Source organism: Hyaena hyaena, unplaced genomic scaffold (assembly GCF_003009895.1).
Source record: "Hyaena hyaena isolate Hyena2069 unplaced genomic scaffold, ASM300989v1 scaffold_908, whole genome shotgun sequence".
In the NCBI taxonomy this organism is placed as follows: Eukaryota; Metazoa; Chordata; class Mammalia; order Carnivora; family Hyaenidae; genus Hyaena; species Hyaena hyaena.
This window is the reverse complement of record NW_024081544.1, coordinates 110,340-125,834: the sequence shown is the minus strand read 5'-3', so window position 1 is coordinate 125,834 and position 15,495 is coordinate 110,340. Positions and strand designations below refer to the sequence as shown.

At 45.4% G+C, this 15,495-nt stretch overlaps 1 protein-coding gene across 1 annotated transcript in view; it reads right to left on the bottom strand.

Moving 5' to 3' along the window:
• Window positions 1–15,124, bottom strand: part of LOC120222811 (chondroitin sulfate proteoglycan 4-like) — a 65,149-nt gene extending 50,025 nt beyond the window's left edge. Inside the window, 2 exon segments of the mRNA XM_039220802.1 lie at window positions 218–381; window positions 15,046–15,124. Of these exon segments, the coding sequence (XP_039076733.1) occupies window positions 218–381; window positions 15,046–15,124 (243 nt within the window).
• Between the last annotated feature and the right edge of the window lie 371 nt (window positions 15,125–15,495).

The window sequence follows — 15,495 nt, the reverse complement described above, 5'->3', positions numbered from 1 at the left end:
CATTTAGGGGCTATACAATGAGGTCAAAAATATTCAGAGTCAGAATATTTCAGGCACGCTGGTAAAATTGGGGGAGATCCCAACTTTTCAAATGGCACATGATTTTATCCTAGTAATAGTAATCAAATGGATAGCTATTTTGTTCTCTTTCTCTCTCATGGCTTTTCCTCCAGTAACTGGATGCTTACACGTTTTTAAAGATTTAAGAAAATCTTACCTGCAAGTTTCCTGATAGAAGTTCTATTATACAGTAGTCATTTTTCCCAGCTGCAAGAAAAAGCAATCCCCGTGGTTTGCTGGTTTGAAATTTTAATTGAAGGGATAATTCAGAAGCAACTTCTAAGATGTTGAGCTCCACATAACTCTCACCATAAAAAGATGCTAGAGAAACATTTTTAAGAGAAGTGTAAGTTAGTAAGTTTATTACACAATGGCCATTCCGCTTTCTATTGTCATCTCCCTTCGGGGACTGGCCCTGCTGAAGAAAGCTGGGGTAGCCCACAGATCCCATGTGGGCATCCAAAGGCTCAGTGTTCTCTTGCCCCAACTCAAAACAGCTCTGATGGGTCCTTCCCTCTTCAGAACTCTCAGGAAGGGCGGCCAAGGCTTCTGTTGAACTGAATCCAAGTCCATGTACCCAATCCCGCTTCCTTCCCTACCACAGGGATCATCTTAAACCACTGGTGGTGAACTGGAGTAGGAGCAGAAGGGACAACGCTAGCCAGCTATGAAAATCAGGCTGTGAAAAATACAGGGCAAATAATAGCTACTAGGACGATGAATTGAATGTCTATTGCTAAGTTTGAATGAAGCTTTGGACAAAGATAAGGAAAAGCTAGGAGAGATTAGTTGACAGTTACAAGGTAGAGAGCTTCCCTGGTAGCATACACAGTCTTTCTCCTTTCCTATGGCAGGAGAGCAGTGGAAGGTAAGACTCCAGGAATAAATCATCAGGGAAGTCAACTGCAAATAGAGTTAAAGTCCCATCTATAACAGGCTTGCTCTGACAAAGCTAAGGCCCTGGTTGGGAAAGAATAGGACCTTGATGTATGGACGTGGGGACATCTAGGCTGATGCATACAAATACCTTGGGTCCCTAGATCTCTCTGAACCATCTTAGCCTGCAGAAGTGGCCTCTTTCCCTATTAAGGCCAGCATGTGCCTTGCTTAAAGAGAATGCAAAGGCCTCTCCTCACAAGTAACATTTGACCTCTCAAGATATACTGCCATCTCTCTTCCTGGCTAGTAGGTCAAAAACAAAGGTTAAGTCAGAGCATACCTGTGTGGGGACATGTTGGGCTTGATACTAGATCCTAATGTAGCTGTAGGACCGCGCCAGGTATAGTCTCAATTGCATGTGCAATTGAGGGTGCCTGAACAAGGGAGCAAAGCATAAATTTAGGGCACTCTCCAGGGATATAGGATATGATACCTTGGAAAAGAGTACTGGAAATTGGTGTGAACTCACTGCTAAAGTGGCTCCTAGATGCATAGAAAATGCAACAGCTCACTATAAGGGGGACAGACACGACAGAATTACCATGACAGATGAAAGAAAGAGATGGAAGTGGTATATCCAGGACTGAGCATAAATAGGACCAAAAGAAGGTATAAGCAAGTACACCAGATGGCAGCCCAGAGCTCCATGTGATCACCATTCTTGAGCTAGCACCTTTCCTCAGCCCTCACATATGGCTGCATGGGGAAATCTCGTGTTACCAGCTGATGGAGGAACAAAACACCTAAGCATGTCTCACAGAAGAGTCAGCTTCATCATATGGATGCATGATGAAAATAGACTCCAACCGCACCATAGCTCCCCTTAGTGGCAGCCATGAAAACCACTAGTAAGGGCCATGCTCCAAATGGATAGGACTTTGGGTGGAACACCTAGTCATCTACTTTACACAGAGAGAAGTGGCCTGAGATTCAAATAAATAAAGACTGATAAAGAGTGGCAAATGGCCTGGCCAGATGGTCAAGAGCCTAGAATGTGAAAGACTGAAAGAATAGGAGCAAGGAGGTATGGAATTGATGCATGAAGAGAGAAAATCTCTACACTGCAAGTTAATGCCCACCAGAAAACACCCACCACAGAATATGCATTAAACAACCAGACAGACAGAGTACTTGGTAAGCTGACATTAGCCAGCTTCTGTCACCTGCCTAGGGAAGCTTAGGGACTTATGCAGAGTCAACAGTTACTTCAAAACAGAGCAAAGACAAAACCCAAGCCTTCCCCATCACCAATCCAATGTTTTCACTAAGATGCGAGGCTCTTACAGAGATGAATCTGGTCTCTACAGACTTTTTCAGATACATATAAGCACTCTTCTCTCTAGTTAAAAACAGCCATTAATAATGAAATAATCATTCCGTCAAACCAGAATGTAGCAATAAGGTCGTAAAGACGAAACAAGCTATTACATACCCACTAGCTATCTCACTTAGTGTATATAGTCCTGGTGTTTCTCATTACGAATCCCCCTCCTCTGATTTTTGACTGACTTAGAGGCTGTATTGTTAAGTTTTCAAAACCAGGAAATGTTTTCTAAATCATAAAATCTACTGCTGAGAATGACTAAGTAATATTCTATTTTCCCACGGCTCACCTCCCTGGCACTAAATCAATTCCAGACTCAGCTGGTGGCTAGAAATTTCCATTATCTCAAGGGAAAAAACAAGGAAGCAGGTTTAAAACTTCTGGCTTGACAGTCTGGTCATACATCTCCAAATGGACCCCAACTTCTGTGGCTCCTAGTTAAGTGCCTCAAAATAACAGTAAAAAGCAAATCAAAGCACAAGAAACACTAGAAAGAGAAAGGTGACCTCCACCTGCAGTGAAGGAAAAGGTGTGACTTCAGCATCGCATGCACAGAGCAAATCAAAGTGACCAAAAATCAGAGCAACTTCCTGGTTTGATGTGCTTATATAAAAGGTGAAATGGTTGAATGGAAGCCAAAGACTGGCAATCCGGTGGGTAAAAGACTTTTCAGAGAAAATAAACATTGATAGTTCTCTATAATTTCTCCCAAGAAGATGATTATTTGATTCATTTTTCTCTACCTTGGAAATGGTTTCCATTTCTTTTTCCAAACTACAGTTTTCTGTTTTTCTTCTTTGGTTTTGATTTCATTTTGGGATTTTTGATTTATCATTTATTGAGCACCTCCTATGTGCCAGTACTATCAGGAGTCAGAGGTAGGAAATTACTAACACAGAAGTGCTTGCAGACTATCAGAAGAGAAAGCTGCTCAAAAAGCAGGGCATATCCAATCCAGGTGGTAGTAGAAAATTGGTACAATAGCAGCGTGTTTTTGTGAAGGGAGGAGCAATCTGCCCATAAAGCATCTCTCCCTGGCAGATTTAAGAGCCTGTCCTTTATGAACTTTTGCTGCCCACAAATATACCAAGTGCTTGATTGGTCCTGGGGATCTGAAGGTGAATGACACAGACTGCCGATCAAGCAATGACACTGGCTTGATTATAACCCGGGACACGTAGACCACAACTGAGGCACTCGGCCGAGTCAAGGGGAATGGACTAAAGGTGTTTCCAGTAGGCAAGACAATGGCTTCCGGGAAGACCTAGTGAGGGCCAGGCGAGAGAAAGAGGAGACAAACAAGGGGGAGAAATAGAAGAGAAAGAGACTGGTGACTGCAAGGAACCAAAGGTCCAGCCTGGCTGAGCACAGGGTGAGAGGGGAGTGGCCTGGGTAAAAGGTACAGAGATATGAGTGGGCAATGGGCAGAGGGCACATGCTGCTGTGTCCAGCTGCAAGGCCTTCCCTGAACTTTCCATTTGAAGTAGCCACTCTTTGGGGCACCTGGGTGGCTCAGTTGGTTAAGCATCAGACTCTTGATTTGGGCTCAGGTCAGGATCTCACGGTTTGAGAGATCGAGCCTTACGATGGGCTCTGCACTGAGCAGAATCTACTTGGGATTCTCTCTTATCTGCTCTTTCTACCCCTCCCCTGCTCAGGCTCTCTCTCTCAAAATAAAGAAAGAAACATAAAAACAACAACAAAAGTAAAGTGGCTAATCCTTTCGAGGCCTCTAACATCATCTCTAGTTACCTTCTTTATTTGTTTCCTGAGTTATTACCCAGCTCCAACTGCACACCACCCAAAAGAGATCATGAAGATTTGAGGGCAGGACCCTTTGCTAGTCTTGGTCACTGCTCAATCCTCTGTACTTACAAGAGTGCCCAGCACATAGTAAGCCCTCAATCAATGATGACTTTGGAAGTGAAGGTAAGAGTTCAGACTCTATCCAAAGAAAGCCATAAAGGGAGCAAACAGAGAAATGATGTGCCCAGGCTGCAATTTAGATGATTTTGGCTGGAGTGAAGAAAATGGGCTCAAAGGGATAGTGGCGAGCAGACAGGGGAGAAGTGGGTGGGTTCAAGAAACATTTAAAAAGCTAGATTATCTAGGAGGGAAAGGGAAAGGATGGAGAAGGAGGCAATCCAGATTAATTTTGAGATTTCTGCCTGGATATCCACTTCCTGAGAAGGGGGCCCTGAGAGGGAAGCTTCTGTTTCATTTTGCTTTGTTTTGTTGGTACATATATGACGAGAAATTCTCCAGAACATTCAGAAAGCAAATGGCTAACTGAACACCTGGATCCCAGGGGCTGGGACCCACTGATGGGGGGAGGGGAGCCTTAGAAACCACATTAAGAAGATTGCAGACAATGGGGAAGATGTGGTTTTTAGTTGGAAGGAAATATCAATTCCATATTTTAGAAAGACCGGCCTGATGACTGTGTGAGGGCGAAACAAGAGAGGGATAAAAACTAATTACAAAAGCATTAAAAAGAGAGAGAGAGATGGGGCGCCTGGGTGGCTTAGTTGGTTGAGTGTCCGACTTTCGCTTAGGTCATGATCTCGGTTCGTGGGTTCGAGCCCCACGTCGGACTCTGTGCTGACTGCCAGCTCAGAGCCTGGAGCCTGTTTCAGAGTCTGTCACTCCTTCTCTCTCTGACCCTCTCCTGCTCACGCTGTCTCTCTCTCTCCTAGAAATAAATAAAAATATTTTAAAAGAGAGAGAGAGAAAGAGATTTCAGCACTGTTTGCTTTCCCTGGGAATTAGAGCTGCCTTTTCATAATATAACATCGTCGGCAATTTTATATTATACCTTTTATGTATTGCTTTTTTCCCAAATATATTCCATAGATGATATACGTATAGAAGCTTGTCTTAAAAATTAAAATACAAAACCACAAAAACAAAGGTCTCCGCTAGAGCATTTGCGTGATACAAAGTCCTGAGACAGGTTGTGGGAGAAGGGCTAACATTATAAAGCAGTTCTTCCTCACACTGATCCTGTGAGGAAAATCAATGCGCTCGAACAGGAAAGCCACTTTTTACCCCCAAAGCTGCTCTGAGGAATCTCTGCACTGTTTTGCTGTGGCATCGACGCTGCTCGCTTTATCAAACTGAAGTTCAATATTTATTCAAGAGACAACTAACCATCTGGAGCACTCTGAGAAAGAAGAGAACTTCCAAGTATGAAATAAGTTAGCTCAAACGTCTGACATGCCTGAGAGGCCCAACCTCCTTTGTTCATTGAATGCAAACCCCAACGAGGGGAGTTCTAAGTCTCTTCCACCACACTCAGGTCCACTAACATACAAGCCAGGGCAGAAAGGCAATGAGCGAAGAGGTATTTTCTCCATGGCTGCAGGATGGGCAGTTGTTTAGTGGGCTGGGGGGTGAGACGGGTCCCCCCACCCCCCGCACCACATCTCTATGCTGACTGTGTTGCTGACGCTGTGGGAGGTGGGGGAAGGGGTGGATAGCAGGCCCAGGGCCACTGTGTAGATGCAAATCCTGGGTTTCCGGGTGGGCTCAGAGCAATCCACAGGCCTGGAATTCCTGCTGTTGTAGAACAGGATCCACCAGGTTCTCACTTTTCATTCATTCCCCAAACATTAGTCACCAAGCCAACTGCTCAGGTTGCAAAGGGAAAACCAGCACTTACCCTGCCCTTAGCTACTCTCAGTGGGGCATTCTCCACGCCTGCTGCGGAAGGCCCCAGGGGAGCTGTTCCTATAGACTCTGAGCTTCCCATAGCACCCCTGGAACAAAGTTGTGAGGCAGTCCTGGCCCCTGGCTGGGCGCTGACTGAGCTGACAGCTCCCTCCTTAGTGACACAGAGCCCATGTCCTATTCTGGATGCACCACACGTTGCCCTCGGGCATGTCAGTGTTTGCTCTCTCACCTCCATCTCCTAGTGCTGCTGCAGCAGATTACCACACACGTAATGACTTAACACGACGCCATTTATTGTCTCACAACTCTGGACGCTAGGAGTCCAAGCTAGGTCTCGCTGAGCTAAAATCAAGGGGTCTGCAGGGCTGCATGTCTTCTGGCAGCTCCGGGGGAGGATCCTTTTCCTTGCCTTTTGCAGCTTCTACACTTGCTTGTGGCCCCACAGCCAGCAGTCACATGACTCCAACCTCTGCTTCCAACATATCATCTTCTCCCTCTTCAAATATGATCACATCTGTAAAGTCCCTTTTGCCATGTGAAGCAACATGTTCTATGTTCTGGGAATTAAGATGTGAACTTCTCTGGGTGCCGTTATTCTGCCTTCCACGGTTCCCGGGTACATTCTGTTATTCAGCTGCTCGTATTTATTGAGCACCTGTCATTTGTAGGTACTGAACTAAGTGCTGGAAATACAGAGGTGGATAAAGCGGTAGCATTGGGAAGGGCCCCAGAAGCAGAGGTTATGACTTTTGTTTGTGTTTGTACGGCCTATGCAGCTCTATTTTTAAAAGTACTATATGTGTGTATGTATGTATATATATATATAAACTTTAATATATATTATAATTTATATTTTATGACATATATTATATACAACATAATAAATATTTATAACACATTTCATTATATATAATATATAAAACATGATATATTATATACATATATAAATATATAATTAAATATTATTATATAATATATGTATAATATATAGTATATATTATATACTTATATCTAATGATATAATGTTATATATTATTATGTATAATATAATATATAATGTATACAATATATTTTATTATATATTTCTTAAAGTTTATTTATTTATTTTTGAGAGACAGAGAGAACATGCAGGAAGTGCAGAGAGAGAGAGAGGGAAGAGAGAATCCCAAGCAGGCTCTGCACTACCAGCTTAGAGCCTGATGTGGGGCTCGAACTCACAAACTGTGAGATCATGACCTGAGCAGAAATCAAGAAACCATTTGAGTCATCCAGGTACCCGTGTGTGTGTGTGTGTGTGTGTGTGTGTTTATTTATTTTTGAGAAAGAAAGCACAAGCAGGGGAGGGATGGGGGAGGGTCGAGGGGGAGACAGAGGGTTGGAAGTAGGCTCTGTGCTGACAGCAGTGAGCCAGTGCAGGCTCGAACTCATAAACTATGAGATCATGCCCCTAGCGGAAGTCCATTGCTTAACTAACTGAGCCACCCAGGCTCCCCTTTGTTTTAAAATATTAATTAAGATATTTTCAATAAAAGAGATTTTAATTGGTTCACCTGGGTGGCTCAGCCGGTTAAGCGTTCGACTTCGGCTCAGGTCTCTATCTTATGGTTTGTGGGTTTGAGCCCTGCGTTGGGCTCTGTGTTGACAGCTAGCTCAGAGCCTGGAGCCTGCTTCAGATCTTGTGTCTCCCTCTCTCTCTGACCCTCCCCTGCTCATGCTCTCTCTCTCTCAAAAATAAATAAAACATTAAAAAAGAAAAAAAGAGAGAGAGATTTTAATCAAACCCCTGAACTCTGGCTTCCCTGCACAAATCCGCTGATCAGGCAACCCTGGGATCTATTCGGCACAGCAGCTATGAGTGGTGGTTGAGTGTTCCAGCCCCACAGTTCACCGCTCCATGTCACCTCCTGCTGCACCAGCCATCGCTTGGCTCACCATGACACACTGGCTGGGGTTGGGGGGGTGCGGGGGGGGGAGCATTTGAGTTCAGGCGCTACAGCTTCAGGTAGAAATGGCAAAGTGAAGAAAAAGAAAAAGAAATGGTAAAGTAGGGTGCCAAGATATCCACTGTGGGGCCAGAAGAAAATATTAGGACTTCATAGGTTGTTTTCATCTAAAAAAAAAGCAAGAAATGAGACTATATTCCTGTCTAGTTTACAGATTGATGGGCATCCTGTCTCAGTCGCCCATGTGAGACCAGCCCCGAGTCACACCTGCTGGGTACTCAAGTCTCCCTGAGGGACAGCGGAAATTCAACAACGTGTTCACGCTGATAGCCTCACTGTCCTTCCCATTCAGTGACACACCACACGTGGATCTCCCTGGTCAGCTGGGTTTACAATTGTATTACGTCACTGCGACTACACAAATCCTCGCTAAAAGGTCAGTTCCTTTTTTAAAAACCTGCAAATAAGCCACAGATGAAAATATATGGAAATAATGCAAGGGCCACTAATGCAAAGGAACTGAAAGTACTGGCACTTTCTCCTCTTCCTGTTCAAGCTCCTCATCGGCGCTGGTACAAGGTCAAAGCAATAACATTCTAATGAGATCTGATAAGAAGGTAGTGAAAAATGAGAAATTACTGAACTACTGACTACATGGGTCTAGTGCTAAGTGTATACTGTGCCTTGAGAAAGTAGGTGGTGATAATAGAACTGATGTTTAGTTTGCAAATAGAGATATCCTGAGGGTGTATGCTACAGATATTCTTACCAAGACTGTATGTTTACCAGACAAAGTGGCTCCCTGCTGGTGACACTCTCCAAGCTGGGACTTCTCCCGGCATCCCTCAAGGGCTGAGAACAGAGTTCACCTAAGCCTTTGACAAGGAGATTCTTCAGAGCAACAGCCTGAATCATCCAAGGAGGCAAGGAAGACACCTAAAATCAGATCACCTAAAATCATATGTGATCTGATATCAAAAAATATTCTTCAAAGTGCCCCAAAGTAGCTTTTGATGAGACCTCAGTATCCAATGTTTGTCTTGCAATTAGAGCTATGGATGAAGAACTATATATATGTTAAAAGTACATATGACTTCAGTTCTCCATGGTCAACCATGGTCCAGGAGCAGATGATCCTCCTTCGGACATATCCTTGGGAGATCAATAGTAGCCTAAAGTTATGTCACAATGCCGACATCATTCACCCGGCTTCTTCTCCCTCACATATGCACTTTATTATATTACAGCATCACGAGAAGGCTGAGTGCTGTACAGTAAGATATCTTGAGAGAGTGAGATGACATTCACAGAACTCTGAATATGGTATATTTTTACAACTGTTCTATTTTATGGTTTTCGGTGGTCTCTTACGATGCCTAATTTATAAATTAGACTTTATCATAGGTATGTATTCTAGGAAAAAGCATAGTACACATAGGGGTTTATAATATCTGTGATTTCAGGCATTCACTGAGGATCTTAGAACATATCTCCCATGGCTAAGGGGGAGCTACTGTATATGCTACAGAATTCTTTTTTTTTATTAAGTTCATTTTTGAGGAGGGGGAGTTAAGACAGCTGAACAGCATGGAGACCCTGAGTTTGTCTCGTCCCTGAAATGCAGCTACATCAATCAGCACCAAAGCAAACTGAACACCTAGGAAATTGATCTGAGGATTAACACAACAATCTGCATAACTTGAGCCACAGAACTCGGCGGGTATGCGGTGTGGAGAGGTGAACTGGGGGGAGAGAAAAGCTGCGGAGGGTAGGGAGCTGCTTTTGTGGTGAGAGGACAGAGAAAGAGAAAGGGGGACAGTATGGTGCGTCAGGATCATGCAAGGCAAGCACTCTTTCGAAAGCAGCTGGAGAGAAAGAGACAGAAAGAGTGAAAACACTCCCAGGGGACTGAACAAGAAATCTGTTCCCCCAGATCACTGACGGGAAGAAAGGAGAAGGTTTCAACACCACCAGGATTCTACAAACCATGGAGCACAGAGTCTCAAGTTCCGAAGTTCAGTGCCTGGCGGTGCTCTGGTGATGAAGTAGGGTGAACCCCCAGGAGAAGACAGCAGGGGCTGAGGGGTCCATGTGCCACATGGGAAGTGCTTCCCCTGATTGGAGTGCATTTGGTAGAGGCTGTACGGCCTCCACACAGGCAGGGTCCCAGCGGACCCCGGAGAGCGTCCACCTTTGCTGGTATTGGGACAAAGACGTCAGAGTGTGGTGAAATTTACCAACGGCTGCGTGTTGTGATTTGCCACAATCTCTGAATCTCTGCCCTGAGCAACTGCACAAACATTTTCTGGGGTGGCACCCAGCCAAGGCTCAGTGAGACCTCATCCAGAGAGCTGGCCTGGGTCCAAGCCACAGGGGTCTCTGAAGTGTGGGGGGTTTTTTCCTTTAAAATTTTTTTTCTTTAATATTTGTTTATTTTTGAGAGAGAGAGAGAAAGAGAGAGAGAGCACACACAAGCAGGGGAAGAGCAGAGAGAGAGGGAGACACAGAATCTGAAGCCAGCTCCAGGCTTCGAGCTGTCAGCATAGAGCCTGATGTGAGACTCGAACACACGAACTGTGAGATCATGACTTGATCCAAATTGATGTTTAACTGACTGAGCCACCGGGTACCCCTGAAGTGTAGGGTTTTGAAACACAATCCTATCTGAAATAAAAGTCTGGAGGGAAGTGCCACCTGGCAGGCAGACAGCTTGGACACGAACTGGGTAGAGGTGGGGAGTGGATGGTGGCCTGAGACAAAGGAGGGGTGCTTGATCACGGGTTGGTGAGAGCATGAAGTTCCTATGCCAGAGACTAAGGAGCTGGGAGAAGCCATTTCAAACTTACCCAAACAAAGCACCACACTGTAAGCTAGGCTAAGCAGTGCCACCTAGTGGAGAACAGAGCCATTACACCAAGCCCTCCCCAACTGTGCCCTGCAAGCACATCCCTAGAAGACCAGCACAAATCACTCCACCTGCTTGGTGTACGGACAATAGAGTGCTTCATAGTTTCATTCTATGGATGTAACTTCATTCGAGTTTCATTCATTACAATAATAAAAGAAAGGATAAGAACCACACAATCCTCTCAACAGATGCAGAAAAAGCATTTGACAAAATACAGCATCCTTTCTTGATAAAAGCCCTCAAGAAAGTAGGGATAGAAGGATCATACCTCAAGGTCATAAAGGCCGTGTACAAAAGATCTCCTGCTAATATCATCCTCAATGGGGAAGACCTGAGAACTCTTCCCTAAGGTCAGGAACACAACAGGATGTCCACTCTCACCACTGCTATTCAACATAGTGTTGCAAGTCCTAGCCTCAGCAATCAGACAACACGATGAAATAAAATGCATCTAAATCAGCAAGGAGGAAGTCAAGCTTTCACTCTTCGCAGATGACACGATACTCTATGTGGAAAACCCAAAAGAGTCCACAAATAAAAAAAAAAAAAAAAAAAAAAAAAAAAAAAAAAAAAAAAAAAAAAAAAAAAAAAAAAAAAAAAAAAAAAAAAAAAAGCTAGAACTGATACATGAATTCAGCAAAATTGCAGGCTATAAAATCAATCAATTTACAGAAATCAGTTGCATTTCTATACACCAATAATGAAGCAGCAGAAAGAGAATTCAGGGAATTCATCCGATTACCAATTGCACCCAAAATCCATAAAATACCTAGGAATAAACCTAACTAAAGAGGTGAAAAATCTATACACTGAAAACTATAGACAGCTCATGAAAGAAATCTATATATTCAATGCAATCCCTATCAAAATAACACCAGCATTCTTCACAGAGCTTGAACAAACAATCCTAAAATTTGTATGGAACCAGAAAAGACCTGTAGTAGCCAAAGCCATCCTGAAAAAGAAAACCAAATCTGGAGACATCACAATTCTGGAGTTCAAGATGTATTTATTACAAAGCTGTAATTATCAAGAGAGAATGTATGGTACTGGCACAAATACAGACACATAGATCAATGGAACCAAATAAGGAACCCAGAAATGGACCAACAAAAGTATGGCCAACTAGTCTTTGACAAAGTAGGAAAGAAGATCCAATGGAAAATAAACAGTCTCTTTAGCAAATGGTGTTGGAAACCTGGATAGCAACATGTAGAAGAATGAACCTGGACTACTTCCTTACACCATACACAAAAATAAACTCAAAATGGATGAATAGACCTAAACATAAGACTGGAAGCCATCAAAATCCTAGAGGAGAAAACAGGCAACAGTCTCCCTTTACAGCAACTTCTTACTTGGCATGTGGTTCGAGGAAAGGAAAACAAAAGCAAAATGAACTTTGGGGACCTCATCAAGATAAAAAGCTTCTCTGTGGCAAAAGAAACCTTCAGTAAAACTAAAAGGCAACCGACTGAATGGGAGAAGATATTTGCAACTGACATATGAGAGAAAGGATTAGTATCCAAACTCTAAAAAGAGCTTATCAAACTCAACACCCTTAAAACAAAGAACCCAGTGAAGAAATGTGCAAAAGACATGAATAGACATTTTCAAAGATATCCAGATGGCTAACAGACACATGAAAAAAAATGCTCCACATCACTCATCATCAGGGAAATACAAACTAAAACCGCAATGAGATACCACCTCACACTTGTCAGAATGGCTAAAAGTAACAACTCAGGCAACAACAGACGTCGGTGAGGATATGGAGAAAGGGGAACTCTTTTGCACTGCTGCTGGGAATGAAAACTGGTGAAGCCACTCTGGAGAAGAGTATGGAGGTGCCTCAAAAAATTAAAAACAGAACTACCCTATGACCAGCAAATTGCACTACTAGGTATTTATCTAAGAGATACAGGAGTGCTGTTTCAAAGGGGCACGTGCACCCCAATGTTTATAGCAGCGCTATCAACAATAGTCAAAGTATGGAAAGAGCCCAAATGTCCACCGACTGACAAATGGATAAAGAAGATGTGATATATATATATCACAATAGAATATTACTTGGTGATCAAAAAGAATGAAATCTTACCATTTGCAACAACACTGATGGAACTACAGTGTATTATGCTAAGCAAAGTAAGTCAGAGAAAGACAAATATATGATTTCTCTCATATGTGCAATTTAAGATACAAACAGATGAACATAAAGGAAGGGAAGCAAATGTACTATAAAAACAGGGAGGGAGACAAACCATAATAGACTCTTAAATACAGATAACAAACTGGGAGGTGTTGGGTAAAGGGATGTGCTAACTGGGCAAGGGGCGTTAAGGACACTTGTTGGGATGAGCACTGGGTGTTATATGTATGTGACGAATCGCTAAATTTTATTCCTGAGATCACTATTACACTGTATATCAACTAACTTGGATTTAAATGAAAAAGAGTTAATAAAAGTAAAGTTTATTTATTTATTTTGAGAGAAAGAGCTCATGAGCAGGGAGGTGGCATAGAGAGGGAGAGCATCCCAAGCAAGCGCCCCGTGCTGTTAGCACCACAACCCAAGCAGGGCTTGATCCCTGGAACAGAACAATGAGACCATGACCTGAGCCAAAGTCAAGAGTGAAGCACTCAATGGACTGAGCTACCTAAGCACCCCCTGGAAGTCTTCAAGAAACCTTCCCTGTCCACATTCTGTACCCCTACATAGGTATCTAATCCATAGGCTCTTAGCCTCATTTCCAAATCAATTGCATGGATGACAAAGAAAGATGGCAATCCGTAGAAAATGAGGGAAATGAGATTACTGAGTAGTTCTTTGGCTGTGAATACGTCTTACAGAGTATTTTATTCAAGCCTCTCTGAAGAGGTTATTATCTCTATTCTACAGATGCTAAGTGAAGACCTGCAGAAGGAAAGTCACTTTCCCAAAGCCATTCTGGGAACAAATGATAGCACCCAAGCTGAAGCCCATCTGACTCCAAAGCTTGGACTTGACATCCCCCCTACCCTGACCACTGGATCACTGGCTTATCACTGACCACCACCCAACCAGAACCATTCACTACCCTCTCAGATCGCCCTGTTCGGCAACTAGAGCACTCCCTCTCAAAGCCACATCAAAAGCCTAGAGTTCTGCAGCCCTAGACCTCCAAGTCCAGGCCAATCCACCCTTCAGTCCAGGCAGGAATCAGGAAGGAGGGAGGCAGGTGGAGAGGAGGAGCTTGGAACCGAGCCACAGGGGTAAGATGAAAGTGAAGTGTCCATACTCCAGATGCCATCATCTGGAACATTACACCGAAGCGCCTAGTGAAACCTCCAGGCGGTGTAGGCGGCAGTGGCACTTTGTCTATTCTAGGCCTAAAATGAAGTAAATAAGCGTTCAGAATTTAATCCGAATCCTACAAAGAGATACAAAGCCGTAGATTTAGAATGTGTTAGCTTTAAAAAGTCTCAAAGGAAGTCTTCCATTGCACTACATTAAATTTCAGGGAGCTAAGTTGGGCGGTAAGGCCCAAGTGCAGGAGACTCAATTACGTAAAATGTGTAAATAATCAAGCTTTTATCAGTATTCCTTGATTTCTGGAAAGCACAATGTAAGTACAAAGCATTTTCAGTGAATGAGGTCCAGAAAATGCATGCGGACCTGTGGAGGGACTTACAGAACAATAGGCCAGGCCAGCGACCAAAGAATGCCAGGAGTTTAACACCCCAAACCCGGGCCGGTGCTGTGCAGCACAGTACCTCTCACCCGGCCTGGGGAAGGCGCACAGACGCAAAGGATCAGAAGGGAGGGCGGCAGGATTCGTTCGTTCCGCTCAGCCAGGTGCGACCAGGAATCCAACTCTGAAACCCCGGATCCGCGGCGAGGTTCGCGCGGAGTTCGGGAACAGCCCCCCACCCCCGGAGCTCCCCGGAACTACGGGGGCCGGGCCGCGCGGGGCGGGAGCTGGAAGTTTCCCGCGGCCGCGCGGACACCCCCGCGCAGGGTCGAGCAGTCTCCTCCCCGCCGCCAGGCTCGGGAAAGCCCAGCCTGAGTGGTACAGTCAAGGTCGTTTCCCGCGGTGTTTCCCGGGGCGCCCCGGAGTCCTGGGAGGGCCCGCGCGCGCCCCCGCCCCTGCTCGCCCACCCGCCGCTAGCTCGGCGCGGCCGGCCGGGGAAGGCACCGGGAGGGGGAGTTAGGCGCGTACCTCCGAGCGCCCCGCGCGCCCCGCAGAGCCCCAGGCAGGCGGCGAGCAGGAAGAGGCGGCGGGCCCCGAGCCGCCCCATCCCGCCGCGGCGGCCCCGCGCCCGCGCTTACTCCCGGGAGGCCGCCCGGCTACCTGCGCCGCCCCCTCTCCGCCTGCGGCCCCGGCCCGCAGCCCGGCCGGGGGGCGCCGCCCCCAGCCAGCGTGGGGGCTGGGCCGGGGCGGGGAGAGCCGTTGGCGACCTGCAGCTGTTGCGCCCCATCAGCGACAGCCCCGGCCCGGCCTTCTCCCAGGCCGCTGGCGAAACCGAACCGGGCTGGGGCGGGGGCCCCGCGCCCACGCAGTCGCCGCAGGCAGAGGGCGACCTCTGCGGTAGGGTGAAATGTGCAAGCTGGAGGTGATGACAAAGGAAGGCTAGGGAGGATTGCCGGAGGAGGCGGGACCCTAACACGG